This window comes from Vicia villosa, linkage group LG3 (genome assembly GCF_029867415.1).
Source record: "Vicia villosa cultivar HV-30 ecotype Madison, WI linkage group LG3, Vvil1.0, whole genome shotgun sequence".
Taxonomy (NCBI): domain Eukaryota; kingdom Viridiplantae; phylum Streptophyta; class Magnoliopsida; order Fabales; family Fabaceae; genus Vicia; species Vicia villosa.
This window is the reverse complement of record NC_081182.1, coordinates 212,594,797-212,616,884: the sequence shown is the minus strand read 5'-3', so window position 1 is coordinate 212,616,884 and position 22,088 is coordinate 212,594,797. Positions and strand designations below refer to the sequence as shown.

Here is a 22,088-nt window from a genome sequence, read left to right as displayed (position 1 = left end):
TCGTTACACTCAGCCGAATCCTCAATGAACGCCTCTTGATAAAAACCCCCAAGAACCACCCGTCGTGGAGGACAAAACCCGCAGATTTTATTCACCAACAAACCCCACAAACCTTCACCCACTAGGAATCTTCAATTCTGTTCCATGGACGTTATCGAACTCATCACTAACCCGCAACGCAAGAATGATTATGTGTAATTGTGTTGGAGATGATGAAGAACAAAGATGAGAAGCATTTGTGTATCTTTCAGTCGTTGGTGTTGTTGAATAATTAACATGGAATGATATATATAGTTGCTGGTATGTTGGAGCAGAGAAAACACATAATTTGGGAAGTTTTCAGCAATTAGGTTGACCTACTTTAGTGCTTAGGTCGACCTAACAGAAGCAGAGTTGAAGTTGTCCCAGTTAGGTTGACCTGTTAGGTTGGCCTAAAATCTGTTAGGTTGACCTGCTGAAGGTTTAGGTCGACCTAAAGTCAGTTAGGTTGACCTGTTGAAGGTTTAGGTCGACCTAAATGCAGTTGTTTCCAGTTAGGTCGACCTGTTGAAGGTTTAGGTCGACCTAAAGTCAGTTGAAATGCATTTTTGTGACTTTTCTTCAGTTTAGGTCGACCTAGGAGTGTGGGTAGGTCGACCTAACAGTGACATCTGTAAATCCCTTCAGTTTAGGTCGACCTAGGAGTGTGGGTAGGTCGACCTAACAGTGACCTTGTCAGTTTTGCTGAGTTTGCTCTAGTTTTGAGTCGACCTAGGGCTTTGCTTGGTCGACCTAACAGATGCAATACCATTTTCTGAGTGATTTGAGCTTCATAATCTTCCATTGTCTTGAGTCATTCATTTATGCTTTTGTATTTGGTTGCTTGTGATGTTTGCCATGAATCAAAAACTCATTTGTGAGTGTATGCTTGTTCTTACAAACTCCCCCTTTTTGATGATGGCAAACATTTGATTAAATGACGAAAGCTCCCCCGGTCTTGTATGCGTAAGCTCCCCCGTACTAAGCTCCCCCGTACTCTCAACTCATCTCCCCCTTTGTCAACATCAAAAAGAAAGAAACCAGGAGAATAGTAGAAGAGAATAACAAAATAATCTAAAAAAAACAGTGTCTTACATAACACAATAGTAAAGAAATAGAGCATAATATCCAAACATATTTAAAGGTACAAACCAAGCTTAAGTTCAAGTAATAACAGACATAATAACATGACAGAAATGAGATGCGATGCAATGAAATGAACTAATGCAATACTCGCTAACGTTTGCCCAAACATGTTAGATGTATGCTTATTCTACTATTTTTATGTCCAAACATGATATGTTATGAGTAATGATGAACAACATATACATGTAAATGAGATAGGTGGAGAAGCATATAAGAAGTCACTATAAACATGTTAATTGATAGCATATTATAGCATCAATGATATTTTTGGAAGTGAACAACAAACATGTTACCACTTTCTCAATTGTAGGTATCTCGTCATCATTTCGTATAATGAAGTATATTCCTCTAGTCAATGTGGAATGATGCTTGATTTGATGATGAACTACCTTCATACTGAGAGAGATGTTAGCTTGAGCATAATCAATATATATATATATATATATAAAGTAAGGAATAAAATTAAGAAAACAAACGCATTTAGCTCAAAATTAGAGATATCTAATATCCCTAATTCCCTATGAATGTTGAAGAACTGCTCCGTTGCAAGAGGTTTGGTGAAGATGTCAGCTAGTTGCTTCTTGCTCTTCAAGTTTATGGCACTTGTGTTGTTGCACATGATAGGTATACGATCAAGCTTAATACCAAAGTCAAGAAGTTGTTGCTTGAGCCATAATATCTGCGCACAGCAGCTTCCGACAGCTACATATTTTGCCTCAGTAGTAGATAATGCAACCGATACTTGTTTTCTTGCTATGCCAACTTATCAATGAATTTGAGAATAGATGACATGTTCCACTGGTGCTCTTTCTATCAGATTTGCAGCCAGCAAAATCTGAGTCGGAGAATCCTACCAAATAACACTCATTTCCCTTCGGATACCATAGGCCATATGTAGGAGTTCCACGTAGATGTCGCAGAATTCTTTTGACAACTTTTAAGTGAGATTCCTTTGGACAAGATTGATATCTTTCTCATCTTTGTCTAGGTTAGTATTTGTTGCCATAGGTGTGTCAATCTCCTTCGCTTCACTCATTTCAAATCTTTTGAGCAGCTCCATGAGACTCATCTCAAATTCACTCTGCATAAGCTTCGAAAATTCTTTGACAAGTTTTGCATTAGTCGACCCAAATATAATATCATCTACATAAACATGGACTAAGAGTACATCTTTATCTTTTCTTTTGATAAAGAGAGTAGTATCAACTTTACCCCTAGAGTACCCTTGACTAAGAAGAAATTTGCTCAAACGTTTGTACCAAGCCCGAGGGGCTTGTTTAAGACCGTATAGAGCACGTTTCAGCTTATAGACATGAGTTGGATACATGTAATTCTCAAAGCCGGGTGGCTGAGCAACATAGACTTCTTCATTTATATAGCCATTTAGAAAGGCACTTTTAACATCCATTTGGAATAGTTTGAAGTCTCTAGAACAAGCATAAGCAAGTAAGAGACGAATAGCTTCGAGACGTGCTACAGGAGCGTATGTCTCTTCATAATCAATACCTTCCTTTTGATTATAACCTTGGGCAACTAATCTAGCTTTGTTTCTAGTAATAACGCCGTTTTCATCAAGTTTGTTACGAAAAACCCATCTAGTGCCTATTACTTGATGATCTCCCGGATGAGGGACTAAGTCCCAAACATCATTCCGTTTAAATTGGTTTAATTCTTCTTACATGGCCATTAGCCAATGCTCATCAAGTAATGCATCCTTAGCGTTTTTCGGCTCAACTTGTGAAACAAAAGCAAAATGATGACAGAAGTTACTTATCTTTGAGCGTGTTGTAACGCCCCTTGAGATGTCTCCTATTATATTGTCAATTGGATGGTCTTTCACATTTGTCCAGGCCTTGGGAAGTTCTTCATTGTTTGAGATGCTTTCTTTTTCATTTTCATTGTGAGACTCATCTTTCTCTCTCTCAGCATCTTTCTTTACAATACTTTCATTCTCGTCTTCCTTATCCTTGACAATGTCTTCAGTGGACAGACCTGCACCATTAAATGAAAGACCTTTCTCGACATATTTTGCATAAGATTCATCAAAAGACACATGTACTGACTCTTCTACTATAAGTAATCTCTTATTATATATCCGATATGCTTTGCTAGATTGTGAGTAACCAAGGAATATGCCCTCATCAGCTTTAGCATGTAGATGTTGTTTACTCTTAAGCCCTTAAACATAATGTCTCTTTTCTTAGTATGTTCTATTGTGCAGCCAGAATTTGTAAACATTACTTTAAAATCTTTGTCACACAATTGACTTATACTTAAAAGATTATGTTTAAGACCTTCTACTAGCAGCACATCAGTTATAGTAGTGGTAGAAGGGTTACCTACACTTCCTTTACCAAGTATGGCTCCCCGATTGTTATCTCCATAGGTGACATACCCCTTTTTCTTTGCTTGAAGCTCAACGAAAAGAGATAGGTCTCCAGTCATGTGTCTTGAACATCCCTATCAAGGAACCACAACCTTTCGGCAATGTCAAGACACTTTTCCTGCAAGATTAATTTAAAGAGGGAGGTCCCCAATTTTCATTGGGTCCTTGGTAGTGAGTACACAATTTGTTGCACTTAGGCAACCATTGAAATACTCCTTTAGGAACTAAAATTCTCCTAAATTTGCATTTTTCAATGGTATGTCCCTTTTTGCAACAATAATGACAGGTAATATGATGAGAATATGGAGTTTTGCTAGTTGATACTTTTGGTACAAAAGTGTATTTACTATATAAAGGAGTATACGATCTTTTGCCTTTGTCGGAATGTTTTGCTCCATTTTTCTTTAGATATTTGTTGTATCTTCGCACAAACAGTCCCATTTCCTCATCATCGGAGTCTTCGTCATCACTTGTGTCACTATCCTTTGGCTCTCGTTTTGAGGTCTTGGAGCTCGAAGCTTTTAGAGCTATTGACTTCTTCTCTACCTCTTTCTCCATGTTCTTTTCTTTCTTTGCCCTTTTCTCATGCATGTCAAGGCATTTAAGGTGTTGTTCATGTTCCTCTAGTTTACCAAATAGAGTTGTGATGTCTAAAGTGTTTAGATCATTTGCTTCCTTTATTGCTGTAACTTTGGGTTGCCATTCCCTGTTCAAACATCTTAAGATTTTGTTAGTAGCAACTGCATTGGAAACAGGTCTATCAAGAGAATTTAACCGATTTTTCAGATGAACGAATCTCTTCTGCATGTTTTCGATGGATTCACCATCTTCCATGTGGAAGAGTTCGAACTCTTGAGTTAACGTATTGATCCTAGCTAGTTTGACATCATCCGTTCCCTCGTGGGAAACTTGCAATGTGTCCCACATAGCTTTAGCTGATCTACAATGGGAAACGCGATAGTATTCATCAACTCCTAGAGCTGAGATTAGAATGTTTCTCGCTTTCCAATCGTATGCATATCTATTTTCATCTTCAGCATCCCAAGTATTTTCTGGTTTTGGAACAACTGCACCAGCTGCATTTGTCATGGTGATCTGAAAGGGACCATTGACAATAGCTGTCCAGATGTTCCTATCAATTGCATTGATGTGGACACACATACAATCCTTCCAATAGCCATAGTTTTCACCGTTGAAAACTGGAGCTCTATTGTGAGCCCCTTTAGGTCCGGAAGCCATCTTTCCAATAAGTGTTTCACGTAGCACGGAATAAACCAGAGCTCTTGATGCCACTTGTTAGACGCTGGCCTTAGGATCTAGAGGGGGGTGAATAGATCGTTCACAGTTTTTACGGATTTAAATGACTTTTCAGCGGAAGTGATTCTGAATCGACTCGCGTCTATTCCGAACCACTATCGAAACGATTATATATGTGTTTAAAAACCAGTCAAAGACTTGAGGTAAATGATAAGAGTATATGTTGCAGAATCAAAGCGTTTCTCTTATTGAAAATCAGATTAACTTTTTGTATGATGGACAATGTTTGCAATGCAGTAAGAGTGATAGAAACAAATATACAAACACTTGGTGATAATGATCAAATTGAAGGTAATTCAATGTGTGGTGGATTGTGATGTTTGTGTAAGTTCTTAATTCACAATCTTAACACTCGAATCGTTGATCAATTTGCTATTATAACCAAATATGAACAGAATGTAAATGAAAAAGTAAAAGCGACAAGAACACGATATTTGTTTAGGCAGTTCGTCGATCGTCCTCGCTACGACTACGTCTGCCCCCAATTCCAAATTGAAATTGGGTAATCTTTCATTAATGTTGAAAGTAGTATATACAAAGAAGATAACAAAGCGATAAACGATAAACCAATTATGTCGATCCTTTGAATCTTCTCCCCCCTTAATCTTGACCAAGATCAAGGTTATCCAAGAGCTTCACTTTGATTCCCTTCTGCAGTGTCTTGATTCCTTGAACTCCCCGTTCCTCAATCGTTACACTCAGCCGAATCCTCAATGAACGCCTCTTGATAAAAACCCCCAAGAACCACCCGTCGTGGAGGACAAAACCCGCAGATTTTATTCACCAACAAACCCCACAAACCTTCACCCACTAGGAATCTTCAATTCCGTTCCATGGACGTTATCGAACTCATCACTAACCCGCAACGCAAGAATGATTATGTGTAATTGTGTTGGAGATGATGAAGAACAAAGATGAGAAGCATTTGTGTATCTTTCAGTCGTTGGTGTTGTTGAATAATTAACATGGAATGATATATATAGTTGCTGGTATGTTGGAGCAGAGAAAACACATAATTTGGGAAGTTTTCAGCAATTAGGTTGACCTACTTTAGTGCTTAGGTCGACCTAACAGAAGCAGAGTTGAAGTTGTCCCAGTTAGGTTGACCTGTTAGGTTGGCCTAAAATCTGTTAGGTTGACCTGCTGAAGGTTTAGGTCGACCTAAAGTCAGTTAGGTTGACCTGTTGAAGGTTTAGGTCGACCTAAATGCAGTTGTTTCCAGTTAGGTCGACCTGTTGAAGGTTTAGGTCGACCTAAAGTCAGTTGAAATGCATTTTTGTGACTTTTCTTCAGTTTAGGTCGACCTAGGAGTGTGGGTAGGTCGACCTAACAGTGACATCTGTAAATCCCTTCAGTTTAGGTCGACCTAGGAGTGTGGGTAGGTCGACCTAACAGTGACCTTGTCAGTTTTGCTGAGTTTGCTCTAGTTTTGAGTCGACCTAGGGCTTTGCTTGGTCGACCTAACAGATGCAATACCATTTTCTGAGTGATTTGAGCTTCATAATCTTCCATTGTCTTGAGTCATTCATTTATGCTTTTGTATTTGGTTGCTTGTGATGTTTGCCATGAATCAAAAACTCATTTGTGAGTGTATGCTTGTTCTTACAAACTCCCCCTTTTTGATGATGGCAAACATTTGATTAAATGACGAAAGCTCCCCCGGTCTTGTATGCGTAAGCTCCCCCGTACTAAGCTCCCCCGTACTCTCAACTCATCTCCCCCTTTGTCAACATCAAAAAGAAAGAAACCAGGAGAATAGTAGAAGAGAATAACAAAATAATCTAAAAAAAACAGTGTCTTACATAACACAATAGTAAAGAAATAGAGCATAATATCCAAACATATTTAAAGGTACAAACCAAGCTTAAGTTCAAGTAATAACAGACATAATAACATGACAGAAATGAGATGCGATGCAATGAAATGAACTAATGCAATACTCGCTAACGTTTGCCCAAACATGTTAGATGTATGCTTATTCTACTATTTTTATGTCCAAACATGATATGTTATGAGTAATGATGAACAACATATACATGTAAATGAGATAGGTGGAGAAGCATATAAGAAGTCACTATAAAAGAGCCTTAGCAGAAACTCTAAAATAATGTGTAGAGGCTTGCATGTTCAAGATGTTCACATGTAAAGTTTGCATGCCTATGTAGTTAAGCTGAAGTTAAAATTTTGTAGTTGTCCAAAAAGCAATTTAATGAGAGTAAGATAAAAAAGTTACTACAACAAATTACAGTATATTACTAATACACTACAGTATTTTTTTTACCGTTAAATTGTCAAGTTTTTACCCCCTCTATTTTAAAATTAATATTATTGAAAACTTCTTTACACTATTTATGGTTAATGTAATTATCTAGTCATAAAAAATTGCACTTTTATTAAAATAGTTTTATAAATATGATAGAAATACTATAATGTATAATAATTAAGTGACATAATTAAAAAAAAAGAAAGTAATTGTGATGCATTGTCAACGTTAAACTTTTTATGCTATCAACGCATTACAACTATTTAATTATGTTATTTTAAAAAAATTAAATAAAAATCAAATATATTTAACAAATTAACAGTTGTGATTTATTTATACTGTTAGTATATTTCAATTAAAGTTTTAAAAAATATTAAATATTTTTGTATTAAAAAATGAAAATACCATTTATTTTGAAATAAATTTTAATAATTAAAACGAAACTCATTCAAAAATAAGAGGAGTATTAAATATTGTGAAAAGGATGCCTCTAACAGAGTATAATAGGGAGCACAATGAAAAACAAATATGATAAACAAGAAGAACAACAAGGATTGGTTATAACTACTATTCTTTCCTTTATCTTTCAGTCAAGATTATAAGTTACAAGAATAACAAATAATCGTCTCACCCTAAATTAGCATTTGTAGTATGCAATGATGAGATACTAGTATGCTATTTATAATAAACCTAACATAGTAGACTAATGGGTTTTTTCACAAATGCCCATTACAAGCTAACTTTGGGTACAAGCTAACTTAAGCAATTGGACGTTACAAGCATATCCAATTCGAAATACTAACAACCCTAACATTTGGACACCCACGTACTAGAACACACTTCGACTACAGTATGTAGGTCTTCGACACATTCACTGTCGAAACAAGAAGCTACTCTTCGACCCACTAGAGTTCGATCCAATTCCCACAACAAGTGAGCCACATAATAAAACAAGTTTGGGGTCTCGCCATGTTACCATACATCAAGTCTCCCCACTCAACTTTTTGATCACACATTTGTAGCGCCTTATAGACTTTACTCACATTGAAGTTGTTATTCTTCATGATATCCTACCAATCATCCATATATTTTAAACGGTCTCTTTGCTTAAGAATAACCTTCATGATTCAAGCGTAATTACGTTTGATATCCATATTCTAGTTAATCATTGTGATTATTTTTACTAAATGTAACGTAAAACTACTCTGTCTTATATAAAAAGCGTAACATTTGTGTTTTTCTCTTGTCTCAAAATAATTGTCAATTTACAGTTTTTATGCAACATTTATTATTATTTTTTACAACTATATTGCTATTTAATAGCTTTCTCTTTATTTAACTACTCTATTAGCTACAATTAATAAGTATATTCTAGTAAATGATATTAGTTTTTTTCATAAAAACTAACTTATCTAATCATTTTCTTTAGAATCGTGCGTTGCTTAAATAAAACAATTTTTATGGAACGGAAGAAGTATTTCACACAAGCATCTTCTTCTATGAAAGAATGATATATTGGTCTAAATAATTATCTCAATATCATATATAGTGTGTTCTAAGATATAGTATAGAATCACAAGTCCTAGTTGATTTCTTGATAGAGTTCAGCTCACTTGTAGGCAAATACACTCCCCACATATGGATCTTGTTAGTGGACAGAGCATGACACCTGAAGGGAAGTAGTGATGTAGTATTATTAGAAAGTCCGAGCAATATTGAGATAAAAAGCATTGTGATTCAAATTGAAGGCCAGTAAGAACCAAATGGAATATGTTGCTTAAATTACAATAATGACTTTAACAAGGGAAATTGACCCGTTAAATCTACGAGGAAGAAATTGTTCTTATTTGGTAACTAGTTAAGTCGTTGACGAATACTCAACTAAAAAGGGAGAAGTCGTGAAGCATCTGCAAAATGTTCAAGAGCTAGCGAAGCATTTCAATTTCTTTTAAGTAACTTACACGCCTAAGGAAGAAATATCCAACGTCAATCTTCTATCAAAACACGTCATCACGAAGAAAATATGCCACAACAAAGTAGTAGTAAAAGATATAATGCTCGCCTCCTGCATATAAATCACAGCCGTCAACATTGTAGATATAGTGGTCATTAAAAGCTGGATAACACTCATAGTTTAGTATGTAACGTAAGAACAATTAACCATTGAAAAGACGAAGCAGAAAAGCGAAAAAAAGTTGTATACAATATATATTATCGATGCAGGTAAATTACATAAGATAGGGACATCTACACCAATGCTAATATGCTTAGGCGATAGAGAAACTAATATAATACTAATGGAGGTGCACCAAGTTGTCTACCAGAGTCATATGAGAGGAATAACTTTTGTGAACAAGTAATTAAGATCCATTTATTACTGGCTAATTATGTTAAGTGACATTGACGATTATGTAAACATGTGTCACAAGTGCCAACGATACTCAAACATACACTATGCCCCCTCACCCCCACCCCTGTAGAGGTACTCTGTTCGGTAACCTCTCTGTGGTAAATTTAAGAATGAGGAGTGGATATTCTAGGACCTTTTCCCCTATCTTAGAGGAAGTTAAAATTATTTCTTGTAGACATGGACTATTTCACTAAATAGATTGAAGTCGAAGTAGTGTCAAATATCACGATGGGCATAGTGAGGTGATTATATTGGAAACGAATAATCTACAAATTAAAGTTACCAAAGTGAATCACATATAATTTATCTAGAATTTCAAATCACGTTAGAATAAGTTAAACACCCACAAGTCAATGGCCAAGAAGAGTCCATGGACAATGTTATCCTTTAGGAGATCCAGAAATAGCTTGACAAATTGAAAGGGCTATGGCCTAAACAACTATACGAATGGTATCATTATTCTTAATTTACAACTGATAATGCTATATTTCAATAATTTCATTTAAATCTCACCCCCCCTTTATTAATATGTATTTAAAGATTTTGTCTATGAAAGTCATGGATAATATGGTCATATCACAAGGTACCACACTCTTCTTCAAGGAAATACCCTTTTAGATGGTGTATGTTTTAAACACCTTGACACCCGTATAATTAGACACAACCACCGGGATACGTGGACATTTTAATGAAGAATGTATAACATTCATGGAGTTAGTTTGCCATATTCTCTTACCAACATACTTTCAAACCTTACAATTTGTTCCTAATATATATGAGTTATGCAACTTATTTGTTTACTTATTTTATATGAATCAATTAAAGGAAATGAGACATGTCTTAAATGCGCCACAAATCTAATTGACAATGTGTACAAAATAGTCCATATTCAAGAGTTCACAAAAAAAAAAGATTTGTAAGGAGATCAAATTCTTAAGTTGTACACCACAAGAAATGAAGGAGGGCATCTTAGTGTTAAAAAAAATGGTAGCACATAACAGGATTGGAAAACTCTTTCATATCTAGGAAGAGTCTTACAAATAAGTTATCATGTAGCGCTTATAAACTATAAAACGTGAACGACGACAGTGTTCCCAGGTCTTAGAACTCAATAAATCTAAGGCATTATTACAGTTCATGTTTACTTTTGAAGGTAATAAGTATAAAATATAACCCGCCATGACTTACTTTTTAAACATGCGATTTAAAACACCAATAAAGTGGTTGAGTGACATTCTTTTCATCTGCAAAGGTAAGAGATTTTAACAAGGCGTCATATTTACTAAATTTTTTTTATCGCTTACTCATGAAATATATCAAATATAATATCAAGCAAAATCACATTGAATTCATAAAATATAACATTACCTTCCTTAAATATTAGATAAACAACTACTAAAGTTTGAAAAACTGAAGAGAAATAAGATCTTGTTCATAAAAACAATAACTTATTTAGTACATAAACGAGACCTTACTTAGTACATAGAAATAAGATCTTACAATACATAGAAATTAAAAACATAGGAACAATATAATGAGTTTTTGAAATGACATAGAGATTGACTAACAAAGATATGAACTAGTTTCGAGTATCTTTTAACCATCCATCAAGGTAAACTTGTTTGGATTCAGGGGTTGATTTTCCTTTCTCAGCTCGGATATCCTTCAACCATCCATCAAGGTAAACTTGGTTGGAGTCAGAAGTGGATTTTGTTTTCTCGGCTCGGATATCTTTCAACCATCCATCAAGGTAAACTTGGTTAGAGTCAGAGGTGGATTTTTCTTTTTTTGCTCGGGTATCTTTCAACCACCCATCAAGGTAAACCTGGTTGGAGTTTGGCATGGATTTTGCTTTCTCTGCTCTGATATCCTTTAGCCATCCATCAAGATAAACTTGATTGGAGTCAGCGGTAGATTTTTCATTCTGTACTCGAGTATCTTTCAACCATCCGTCAAGGTAAACTTGGTTGGAGTCAGAGGTTGGTTTTGCTTTCTCTGCTCGGGTATCTTTCAACCATCCATCAAGGTAAACTTGGTTCGAGTCAGCGGTAGATTTTTCCTTCTCAGCTCGGGTATCTTTCAACCATCCATCAAGGTAAACTTGGTTAGAGTCAGAGGCTGATTTTTCTTTCTGTACTCGGGTATCTTTCAACCATCCATCAAGGTAAACTTGGTTTGAGTTAGGGGTGGACTTAGCTTTCTCAGCTCTAGTATCTTTCAACCATCCATCAAGATAAACTTGGTTGGAGTCAGATGTGGATTTTGGTTTCTCTGCTCGAGTATCTTTCAACCATCCATCAAGGAAGACTTGGTTGGAGTCAGAGGTAGATTTTTCTTTCTCTGCTCGGGAATCTTTCAACCATCCATCAAGGTAAACTTGGTTTGAGTTATGGGCAGACTTTTCTTTCTCAGCTCTGATATCTTTCAACCATCCATCAAGATAAACTTGGCTGGATTCAGCTTTCTCAGCTCGGGTATCTTTCAACCATCCATCAAGGTAAACTTGGTTGGTGTCAGAGGTAGATTTTGCTTTCTTTGATCGAGTATCTTTTAACCATCCATCAAGGTAAACTTGGTTAGAGTCATAGGTGGATTTTTCTTTCTCCCCTCGAGTATCTTTCAACCATCCATCAAGGTAAACTTGGTTGGATGTAGGTGCAGACTTTACTTTCTCAGCTCTGTTATCTTTCAACCATCCATCAAGATAAAATTGGTTGGATTCAACTGTTGATTTAGCTTTCTCAGCTCCGGTATCTTTCAACCATCCATCAAGGTAAACTTGGTTAGAGTCAGGGTTAGATTTTTCTTTCTCAACTCTGGTATTTTTCAACCACCCATCAAGGTAAACTTGATTGGCGTCAGGGGTGGATTTTGCGCTCTCAGATCGAGTATCTTTCAACCATCCATCAAGATAAACTTGGTTGGAGTTAGAAATGAGTTTTTGGTTCTTCAATGGATTTTTGAGCCAACCATCAAGATAAGACTGATCAACTTGTTTTTCTTCTACATTCTCTTGTGGAAGTTATATATATCTAGCAAAGCTTCCTTCTCCATTCTACAATACAATGAATAAATGCATATTAATGAGTAACATTTGGATGATATATATGATAATAAAAAAACTCAAGTATTTTATGATACAGATTATGCTGCATAGTTACACGTTCATCATAGTAGATGGATACTCATCATAATAGATGGATACATAATCTAAAATGACAATTAGAGAAAAATAAATTTTCTAATTTTCATTATGGAAAAAATCTTATTTTGTCAAATCAAATAGAACAGTTTGATTGTGAGGAAAAGTGATAAATACAAATAAAGATGAGAAATGATAGATTTATGTGAATAAGTGATGAAAAATATAATTTTAAAAGATACAAGCATGTAAAGTTAATAACTTACAATCAACAAGAGCAAGAGAAAAGGGAGGAGGGACAAAACAACTTTGTGTGTCATTTTTTTCTCTTATGTTATTGTGGAAAAACTGTTTTAATGTGAAAGACGCATTTGAAGTGAAAATAAGCTGAGCTATTTATAAGAAAATTGAAAGAAAAAGTACAAATAATAAGGATAGTAAGGTTTAGTTTGATGAAATTATTTTTTAAAAATAATAAGCTATGTGTTATACATTATTTATAAATATTTATAAGTGAATAAAAAGAAAAAAGAATAAATAACGACGACACTAGGCTTTGGGTTGCAAGATTACTTTTTTATTTTTAGTTTATATGGTATAATTTATAAAATTACTTGTGTCTAAAAACAATTTATTTATTAACTGTTATTTTTTACATTTTTTTGGTGCGTTTGTTTCGGAAAAAAAATTAATTGTTTGTTTAATATCATGTATATTTTTTAATTTGAAGCTCATAAACTAAAGTCTTATATTTTAAAATTAATAAGGTTTGGAAAAGCTATTAGAATTAGTTTTTTATTTTAAATTAAAATTGATTTTCTAAAATCTGAAACAAACTTATTAAAACGATAAAAGCAAATTTTTAAGAATCTTGATCAAACATAATTATTTTGATAAGTTACTTCAAGAAATTTAAAATTTCAATTTCTTTTAATTCATAGAAGTAGTACTCCCTTCTTCTAATTGAACAATGTGCGATTCTTAAAAAATTGATTAGATATATTAATATTAATGATATAATTAATATTATTTACTAAAATATTTTTATTAATTGTAGTTAATATAATAGTTGAATAAAATAAAAAGTGATAAATATAAATATAAGAGTGAAAAAGTAATAATAAATGTTATATTAATATTGTAAAGAGATAATTATTTTACAATATAAAAAGAAAAAATACAAATAAAACTTTTTTATGAAATGGAAAAATTAATAATTATCCTAATTTTAGACACACAACAATTGTGACCTCTTGTTCTAAGTTGAAATACATTATCTGACCTAATAATATCAATGACCTAATAATTGTTGGATGCAATTCGGATGGTTAATACAAGTTATTTTCAACACTCTCATTCAAGGGTGATATTATACACAATATCCTTCACATGTGAAAAATACTTCCGATACAAGTAAAAATATTTTATATTTAAAACACACTTTTGTGAAAGACAAACTACATATTCACTCAAAACCTTTAAATAATATTCTCACAGTTAATTGTCAACAATAATATCAATGGTTTTAAGATTAATTAGAATTTACATATTTCTTCTTCGAAAAAAAGAATTTATGTATTTCTTATGATTTCGATTTTAAAATTAATTAAACTATTTTAATAGTTAATTTTTATAAGTATTATAAATTTCATGAGTTAATTTGAAGAAAAAATCCAATTATTGAATTTGAATTCATAGATTATAATATAGAACAATATTAAAATTTGAATCTTTGTCAAAATCAAAATATTATCATTAATTAATTTGATTAAATTCACCTCTAATTCAAATACATATAAATATAATAATAATAATAGTAATAATAATATTATTAATAATAATAATAATAATAATAATACTAATAATAATAATAATAATAATAATAATAATAATAATAATAATAATAATAATAATAATAGTGTTGGAATAGAGGAAACCTATACTATGTGTAGTCTGTGCTCAGAAGTAGGAGTAGTCCACATCATAGGTTCTTGGATTTTGTGAATGAAGCTTATGAATTATAAGTCATGTCTTGTTTATTGAAAACTTGTGAATCTTGAGTTGGAATCTTCTGCTGTAAAGTCCTAGAGATTCACTACATAGTCAGCAATAATTATAAAAGAGCCTTAGCAGAAACTTTAAAATAATGTGTAGAGGCTTGCATGTTTAAGATGTTCACATGTAAAGTTTGCATGCCTATAGTTAAGCAGAAGTTAAAATTTTGTAGTTATCCAAAAAGTAATTTAATGAGAGTAAGAAAAAAAAAGTTACTACAACAAATTACAGTATATTACTAATACACTACAGTATTTTATAATAAACCTAACATAGTAAACTAATGGGTTTTTCACAAATGCCCATTACAAGCTATCTTTGGGTACAAGCTAACTTAAGCAATTGGACATTACAAGCATATCCAATTCGAAATACTAACAACCCTAGCATTTGGACACCCACATACTAGAACACACTTCGACTATAGTATGTAGGTCTTCGACACATTCGCTGTCGAAACAGGAAGCTACTCTTCGACCCACTAGAGTTCGATCCAATTCCCACAACAAGTAAGCCACATAATAAAACAAGTTTGGGGTCTCGCCATGTTACCATACATCAAGTCTCCCCACTCAACTTTTTGATCCCACATTTGTAGCGCCTTATAGACTTTACTCACATTGAAGTTGTTATTCTTCATGATATCCTCCCAATCATCCATATATTTTAAACGGTCTCTTTGCTTAAGAATAACCTTCATGATTCAAGCGTAATTAGGTTTGATATCCATATTCTAGTTAATCATTGTGATTATTTTTACTAAATGTAACGTAAAACTACTTTGTCTTATATAAAAAGGGTAACATTTGTGTTTTTCTTGTCTCAAAATAATTGTCAATTTACAATTTTTATGCAACATTTATTATTATTTTTTACAACTATATTGCTATTTGTTAGCTTTCTCTTTATTTAACTACTCTATTAGCTATAATTAATAAGTATATTCTAGTAAATGATATTAGTTTTTTTCATAAAAACTAACTTATCTAATCATTTTCTTTAGAATCGTGCGTTGCTTAAATAAAACACTTTTTATGGAACGGAATAAGTATTTCACACAAGCATCTTCTTCTATGAAAGAACGATATATTGGTCTAAATAATTATCTCAATATCATATATAGTGTGTTCTAAGAGATAGTATAAAATCACAAGTCCTAGTTGATTTCTTGATAGAGTTCAGCTCACTTGTAGGCAAATACACTCCCCACATATGGATCTTGTTAGTGGACAGAGCATGACACCTGAAGGGAAGTAGTGATGTAATATTATTAGAAAGTCCGAGCAATAATGAGATAAAAAGCATTGTGATTCAAATTGAAGGCCAGTAAGAACCAAATGGAATGTGTTGCTTAAATTACAATAATGACTTTAACAAGGGAAATTGACCCGTTAAATCTACGAGGAAGAAATTGTTCTCATTTGGTAACTAGTTAAGTCGTTGACGAATACTCAACTAAAAAGGCAGAAGTAGTGAAGCATCTGCAAAATGTTCAAGAGCCAGCGAAGCATTTCAATTTCTTTTAAGTAACTTACACGCCTAAGGAAGAAATATCCAACGTCAATCTTCTATCAAAATTCGTTATCACGAAGAAGTTATGCCACAACAAAGTAGTAGTAAAAGATATAATGCTCGCCTCCTGCATATAAATCACAGCCATCAACATTGTAGATACCGTGGATATTAAAAGCTGGATAACACTCATAGTTTAGTACGTAACGTAAGAACAATTACCCATTGAAAAGACGAAGCAGAAAAGGGGAAAAAGTTGTATACAATATATATTATCTCTGCATGTAAATTACATAAGTTAGGAACATTTACTCCAATGCTAATATTCTTAGGCGAGAGAGAAACTGATATAGTACTAATGGAGGTGCACCAAGGTGTCTACCAGAGTCATATGAGAGAAAGAACTTTTGTGAACAAGTAATTAAGATCCATTTATTATTGGCTAAATATGTTAAGTGACATTGACGGTTATGTAAACATGTGTCACAAGTGCCAACGATACTCAAACATACATCATGCCCCTCACCCCCACCCTTGTAGAGATACTCTATTCGGTAACCTCTCTGTGGTAAATTTAAGAATGAGGAGTGGATATTCTATGACCTTTTCCCCTATCTTAGAGGAAGTTAAAATTATTTCTTGTAGACATGGACTGTTTCGCTAAATAGAGTGAAGTCGAAGTAGTGTCAAATATCACGATGGGCATAGTTAGTTGATTATATTGGAAACGATTAATCTACAAATTAAAGTTACCAAAATGAATCATATATAATTTATCTAGAAGTTCAAATCAAATTAGCATAAGTTAAACACCCACAAGTCAATGGCCAAGAAGAATTCGTGACAATGTTATCCTTTAGAAGATTCAGAAAAAACTTGACGAATTGAAAGGGCTATGGCCTAAACAACTATATGAATGGTATCATTATTCTTAATTTACCACTGATAATGCTATATTTCAATAATTTCCTTCTAATATCACCCATATTTTTTAATATGTATTTAAAGATCTCGTCTATGAAAGTCATGGATACTATGGTCATATCACATGGTACACACTCTTCTTCGAGGAAATATCCTTTTAGATGGTGTATGTTTTAAACACCTTGATACCCGTATAATTAGACACATCCACCGGGATACGTGGACATTTTAATGAAGAATGTATAACATTCATGGAGTTAGTTTTCCATATTCTCTTACCAACTTTCTTTCAAACCCCACAATTTGTTCCTAATATATATGAGTAATGCAACTTATTTGTTTACTTATTTTTTATGAATCAATTAAATAAAATGAGACATGTCTTAAATGCGCCACAAATCTAATTGACAATGTGTACAAAATAGTCCATATTCAAGAGTTCACAGAAAAAAAAAAGATTTGTAAGGAGATCAAATTCTCAAGTTGTACACCACAAGAAATGAATGAGGGCATCTTAGTGTTAAAAATAATGGTAGCACATAACAGGATTGGAAAACTTTTTCATATCTAGGAAGAGTCTTACAAATAAGCTATCATGTAGCGCTTATAAACTATAAAACTTGAACGACGATGGTGTTCCCAAGTCTTAGAACTCAATAAATCTAAGGCATTATTACAGTTCATGTTTACTTTTGAAGGTAATAAGTTGAAAATATAAACCACCATGACTTACTTTTTAAACATGCTATTCAAAACACCAATACACCAATAAAGTGGTTGAGTGGCATTCTTTTCATCTGCAAGGGTAAAAGATTTTAACAAGGCGTCATATTTACTAAATTTGTTTTATCGCTTACTCATGAAAAATATCAAATATAATATCAAGCAAAATTGTAATGCCCCAGACTGCTTTTGGGATGATCGACTGACCCCCCAAACCAACACGGGTCTTTTCACCATGCTTTGACCTCACTCGCACGCTTTCTGGGAAACTTCCCAGAAGGTCACCCATCCCAGAATTGCTCCAAGTCAAGCACACTTAACTATGAAGTTCTTATTGAACGGGATACCGAAAAGAATATGCATCTTGTTTTCGCATGCGAGTGAGGTCAAAGCATGCTGAAAAGACCCGTGTTGGTTTGTGGGTTCAGTCGATCATCCTGAAAGTGGTCTGGGGCGTTACAAGTGGGATCAGAGTCAGACCTCTCCCAATACGATGTGGTTCGAGGACGAACCATGCGGAAACTGGTGGGCATGTAACGCCCGAGGTCGAAGAAGGTGAGGGGTGATTGCACTGCATGTAACACTTGAGGCCAAATGGGGCAAGGGTGGTCGTCACATCGGAATGAGAGGAATCCTAAGACCGTGCAGGTATGAGACTGCATGGTTGAAGGAAAGCTTATAAGGATTGATAGGTACTACCTATATCAACAAGATGCATCTTCTTTTCGGTAGCCCATTCCATAAGAACTCTACAGCTAAGCGTGCTTGACTTGCAGCAATTCTAGGATGGGTGACCTTCTAGGAAGTTTCCCGAAAAGCGTGTGAGTGAGCTCAAAGCATGCCAAAAACATCTGTGTTAGTTTGTGGGGTCAGTCGATCATCCCGAAAGCAGTTTGGGGCGTTACAGTTTTCGAACAATTTTTCGTGCAAAATTGGCGAAGGTTCCTTTGTTGAATTTTGGAGAAACAAATGGTTGGGTTCTTATTCGTTTTCCAGGTTGTTTCGTCTAATTTATGCAAGAGCGGTTCATAAGAAGCACAAAGTTTCTTTGATGGGAGCTTGGGTGGACAATGTTTGGATTTGGGAGGTGAAGCTTAAGTCTGAGAGGTCGTTGTGGGCGGAGGAAGAAACTGAGTTGGAACACCTCTATTTCATTCTGCAGGATGTCCATATTCATCGGCATATGAAGGATTCTTTTGTCTGGTGGAGGAGCAAGAACGATTTCTCGGTTAAAAGTAGTTATCAAGTTTTAGAAGCTCCTTTTGGTTTGGAGGTGTAGATTGATGAGTGCTACATTCGGTTGCTGGATCTGCTTTGACAACAAATCTGTCTAGCAAGATTCTAGTTTTTGGATGGAGATTTTTGTTTAATAGATTACCTACTCGGGAGGCTTTTTCGTTTAGGGGGATCATCACCGGATCTAACTCTCTTGGCTGCCCCTATGTTCTAATTATTCAGAAACTATTTCCCATCTCTTTTTCGTCTTCTTTCTAGATTTTTCATCTTCGGGAGCATATTTACAAGTGGATGAAGTTGCCGTTTCAATTTAAGTTAGATGCTTCTAGTACTAATTTCAGCAATTTTAGTTTTTTGCTCAAAGGAATGGTGCACAAGAGCAAACATCTTGGTTTGGCTTGTAGTTTGTTGGGCTATTTGGCTAAGTAGAAATGAGGTGGTCTTTCAACAAACGGTTGTGCGGGATGGTGAAGTGGTTGATAGGGGTAAAGTGTTGGCTTGGAACTAGTTTGCTGCTAGAACTCAAGGTGCAGTTGTTTAATTTGGTCTGATTGGTGTTCTAATCCTTTGGATTGTCTTGTGAATCATTGACTTTCTCTTGTATGATTGAGTATCTGTTGTACTCTTTCTCTTAATACAAATTTTGCTTATAAAAAAAGTGAATGAGAAATTTTTTTATAGTGAAGACATTAAGGGTTGTTTGACAAAATCTTTTTTTTAATTATAGGTTATATTTTATACACCATTATTTATAAGTGAATATAAATAAAAAGTATAAATAATGAGGACATTGAAACTTTGAAAGACAAAATAATTTTTTAAATTCATAGTTGATATCTATATTATAAGGCTTTGTTTGACAAGTTATATTTTAAGCTTATAGCTTATAGTATATAAGCTCGTATGATAATAAAAGACTTGTTTGATAACAGTCTTTTCATCACGAGCTTATAACTTATTTTACTAACTTATAACTTATTTTTCAGACGCTATCTTAAATAGCATTTTAGTATTTAGCTTATAGCTTATAGATTATCATTTTTTTTCTTTCATTATTGCCCTTATAAATTAAGAAATATCTTTTTATGTCATTTTACATCAACTATTAGTGTATCTCAAATACTGGGCCTAAGAACATTGGGCTTTGGTTGTGTAATGGGTTTAGGCCTCTCCTCTTACATTTCTGCATCTTGATGTAATAGTGTAGAGATATAGATAAGGGTTGTTATCATTCAACTGTAATTTTTGTAACAGAAAATGTATCTTCAAGATTGAATGAAGTGAATGTACAGAGCACAATTCTACTCTAATATGGTATCAATCGCCTACGATCCACTCTATCTTCCGCAAATCTGTTCATCATACGCGCATACTCTGTGAATTTCACAACGAAATTCACCATCGTGCATCATCTCTATTCTCAATAATCTTAGTTCAGGCTTCAAAGAAGCTCTATCAATGGCTGTGTCACCAGAGAACTCTGACTCGCCGCACATGGGATCGTAAACTTCTCCGTTTGCAAATGCTTCCAATCACACAATGTTTGGACCAAAGCTCTCCATCAAACTTTAGGAGAAGAATTTTTTACTATGAAATCAACAAGTTGAAGGTATCATTCTTGCACATAAACTTCACCGCTTTGTTGTGAATCCTCAAATTCCATTGATGTTCAAAACTGATGAAGATCGCTTAGCCAACGTTCGCTCAGAGGAGTATGAGTCTCTGATAGTGCAAGATCAAGCACTATTCACCTGGCTTCTTTCCACAATATATGAATTGGTGCTTCCAAGAGTCCTTTCTTGCAAGCATTCGTATCAAATCTGGGACCAAATTCACAAATACTTCACAGCGGTCATGAAAGCTAGGGTTCACCAACTCAAAGTTGAACTGAAGGTCACAAAGAAGGCAAATTACACCATATCTGAATTTGTTATTCGCATTCGTGCCATCTCAGATGCACTTCTTGCAGTGGGAGAACCAATTTCTGAAAGAGACCAAATAGATGCAATCTTGCAAGGGCTTCCAGAGGAATGCAACCCTTTCATCATGATGGTATATGGTAAACTCAAACCTCCAACTCTGTATGAAATTGAAGCTTTACTGTATGTACAGGAAGCTCAACTTGACAAATATCGTCAAGAATTGTCACTAGCAAATGCCACAGTAAATCTGGCCCAATCTAAAGACAACTACAATGGAAAATCCACTAGAGGTGGTACTCAGTCAGTAAGAGGTAGAAGCAATTTCAGGGGAAGGGGCTGTGGCAGAGGGCGTACACAAGGATCTTACACTATTGGGAACAGACCAACATGTCAACTTTGTGGCAAATATGGGCACTCAGTCATGGATTGCTGGCATCGATTTGATGACAGTTTTGATATCACTCCCACAAAGAATCAATCAACTACTCAGAGTGCTCAGCTCAAAGAAGAACAGAAGAAGCAGGAGCCCAATTCTACACAAGCCTCAGCCCTTCTAGCTCATCAGGAAGATATGCATATTCCATCAACCTTAGAATCTCATGCATGGTTTGCTGATTCAGGTGCTTCCCATCACCTTACTCCTAGTAGTTCTTGTCTTCAGCACACACAAAATTACACAGGGTCCAATATTGTTGTGATTGGTAATGGTCAAGGACTAAGTATTAAGTCCATTGGGTCGGCCAATATTAAGTCATCTATAGCACCTGAAACTACTTTATCCTTTAATCATTTACTTCATGTACCTAGCATCACCAGAAATCTCATGTCTGTGTCTAAATTTGCCAAAGACAATAATGTTTTCTTTGAATTTCATTCTAACCATTGCTTTGTCAAATCTCATGAATCTAAGGAAGTACTTCTAAAAGGATTCTTGGATAATAGTGGACTCTATTGTTTCTCAACCCTGTCAGTGGATTCTTCTTCCCATCCAGCTGCTAATACTGTCAGTGTGTCATCTAAAGCTCCACTTTTAC

The 22,088-nt window shown here is 34.5% G+C and overlaps 1 protein-coding gene across 1 annotated transcript; it reads right to left on the bottom strand.

Moving 5' to 3' along the window:
• Window positions 1-10,951: 10,951 nt before the first annotated feature.
• LOC131659880 (uncharacterized) lies at window positions 10,952-20,628 on the bottom strand. The gene is made up of 3 exons (XM_058929001.1): window positions 20,506-20,628; window positions 20,312-20,368; window positions 10,952-12,550 (listed from the first exon to the last, which is right to left on the bottom strand). The coding sequence occupies exons 1-3, from the start codon at window positions 20,626-20,628 to the stop codon at window positions 11,120-11,122; spliced, it is 1,611 nt and encodes a 536-aa protein (XP_058784984.1). The 3' UTR covers window positions 10,952-11,119.
• Between the last annotated feature and the right edge of the window lie 1,460 nt (window positions 20,629-22,088).

Excerpts from the sequence above, each read along its gene's own strand:
- LOC131659880 (XM_058929001.1), bottom strand. The coding sequence starts at position 20,628 with ATGTGCGGCGAGTCAGAGTTCTCTGGTGACACAGCCATTGATAGAGCT. Across the intron at positions 20,369-20,505 it reads TTCGTTGTGAAATTCACAGA|TTGAATGATAACAACCCTTA; the intron begins GTATGCGCGTAT and ends CAAAAATTACAG. Across the intron at positions 12,551-20,311 it reads TTACATCAAGATGCAGAAAT|AATGTAGAAGAAAAACAAGT; the intron begins GTAAGAGGAGAG and ends CTTCCACAAGAG.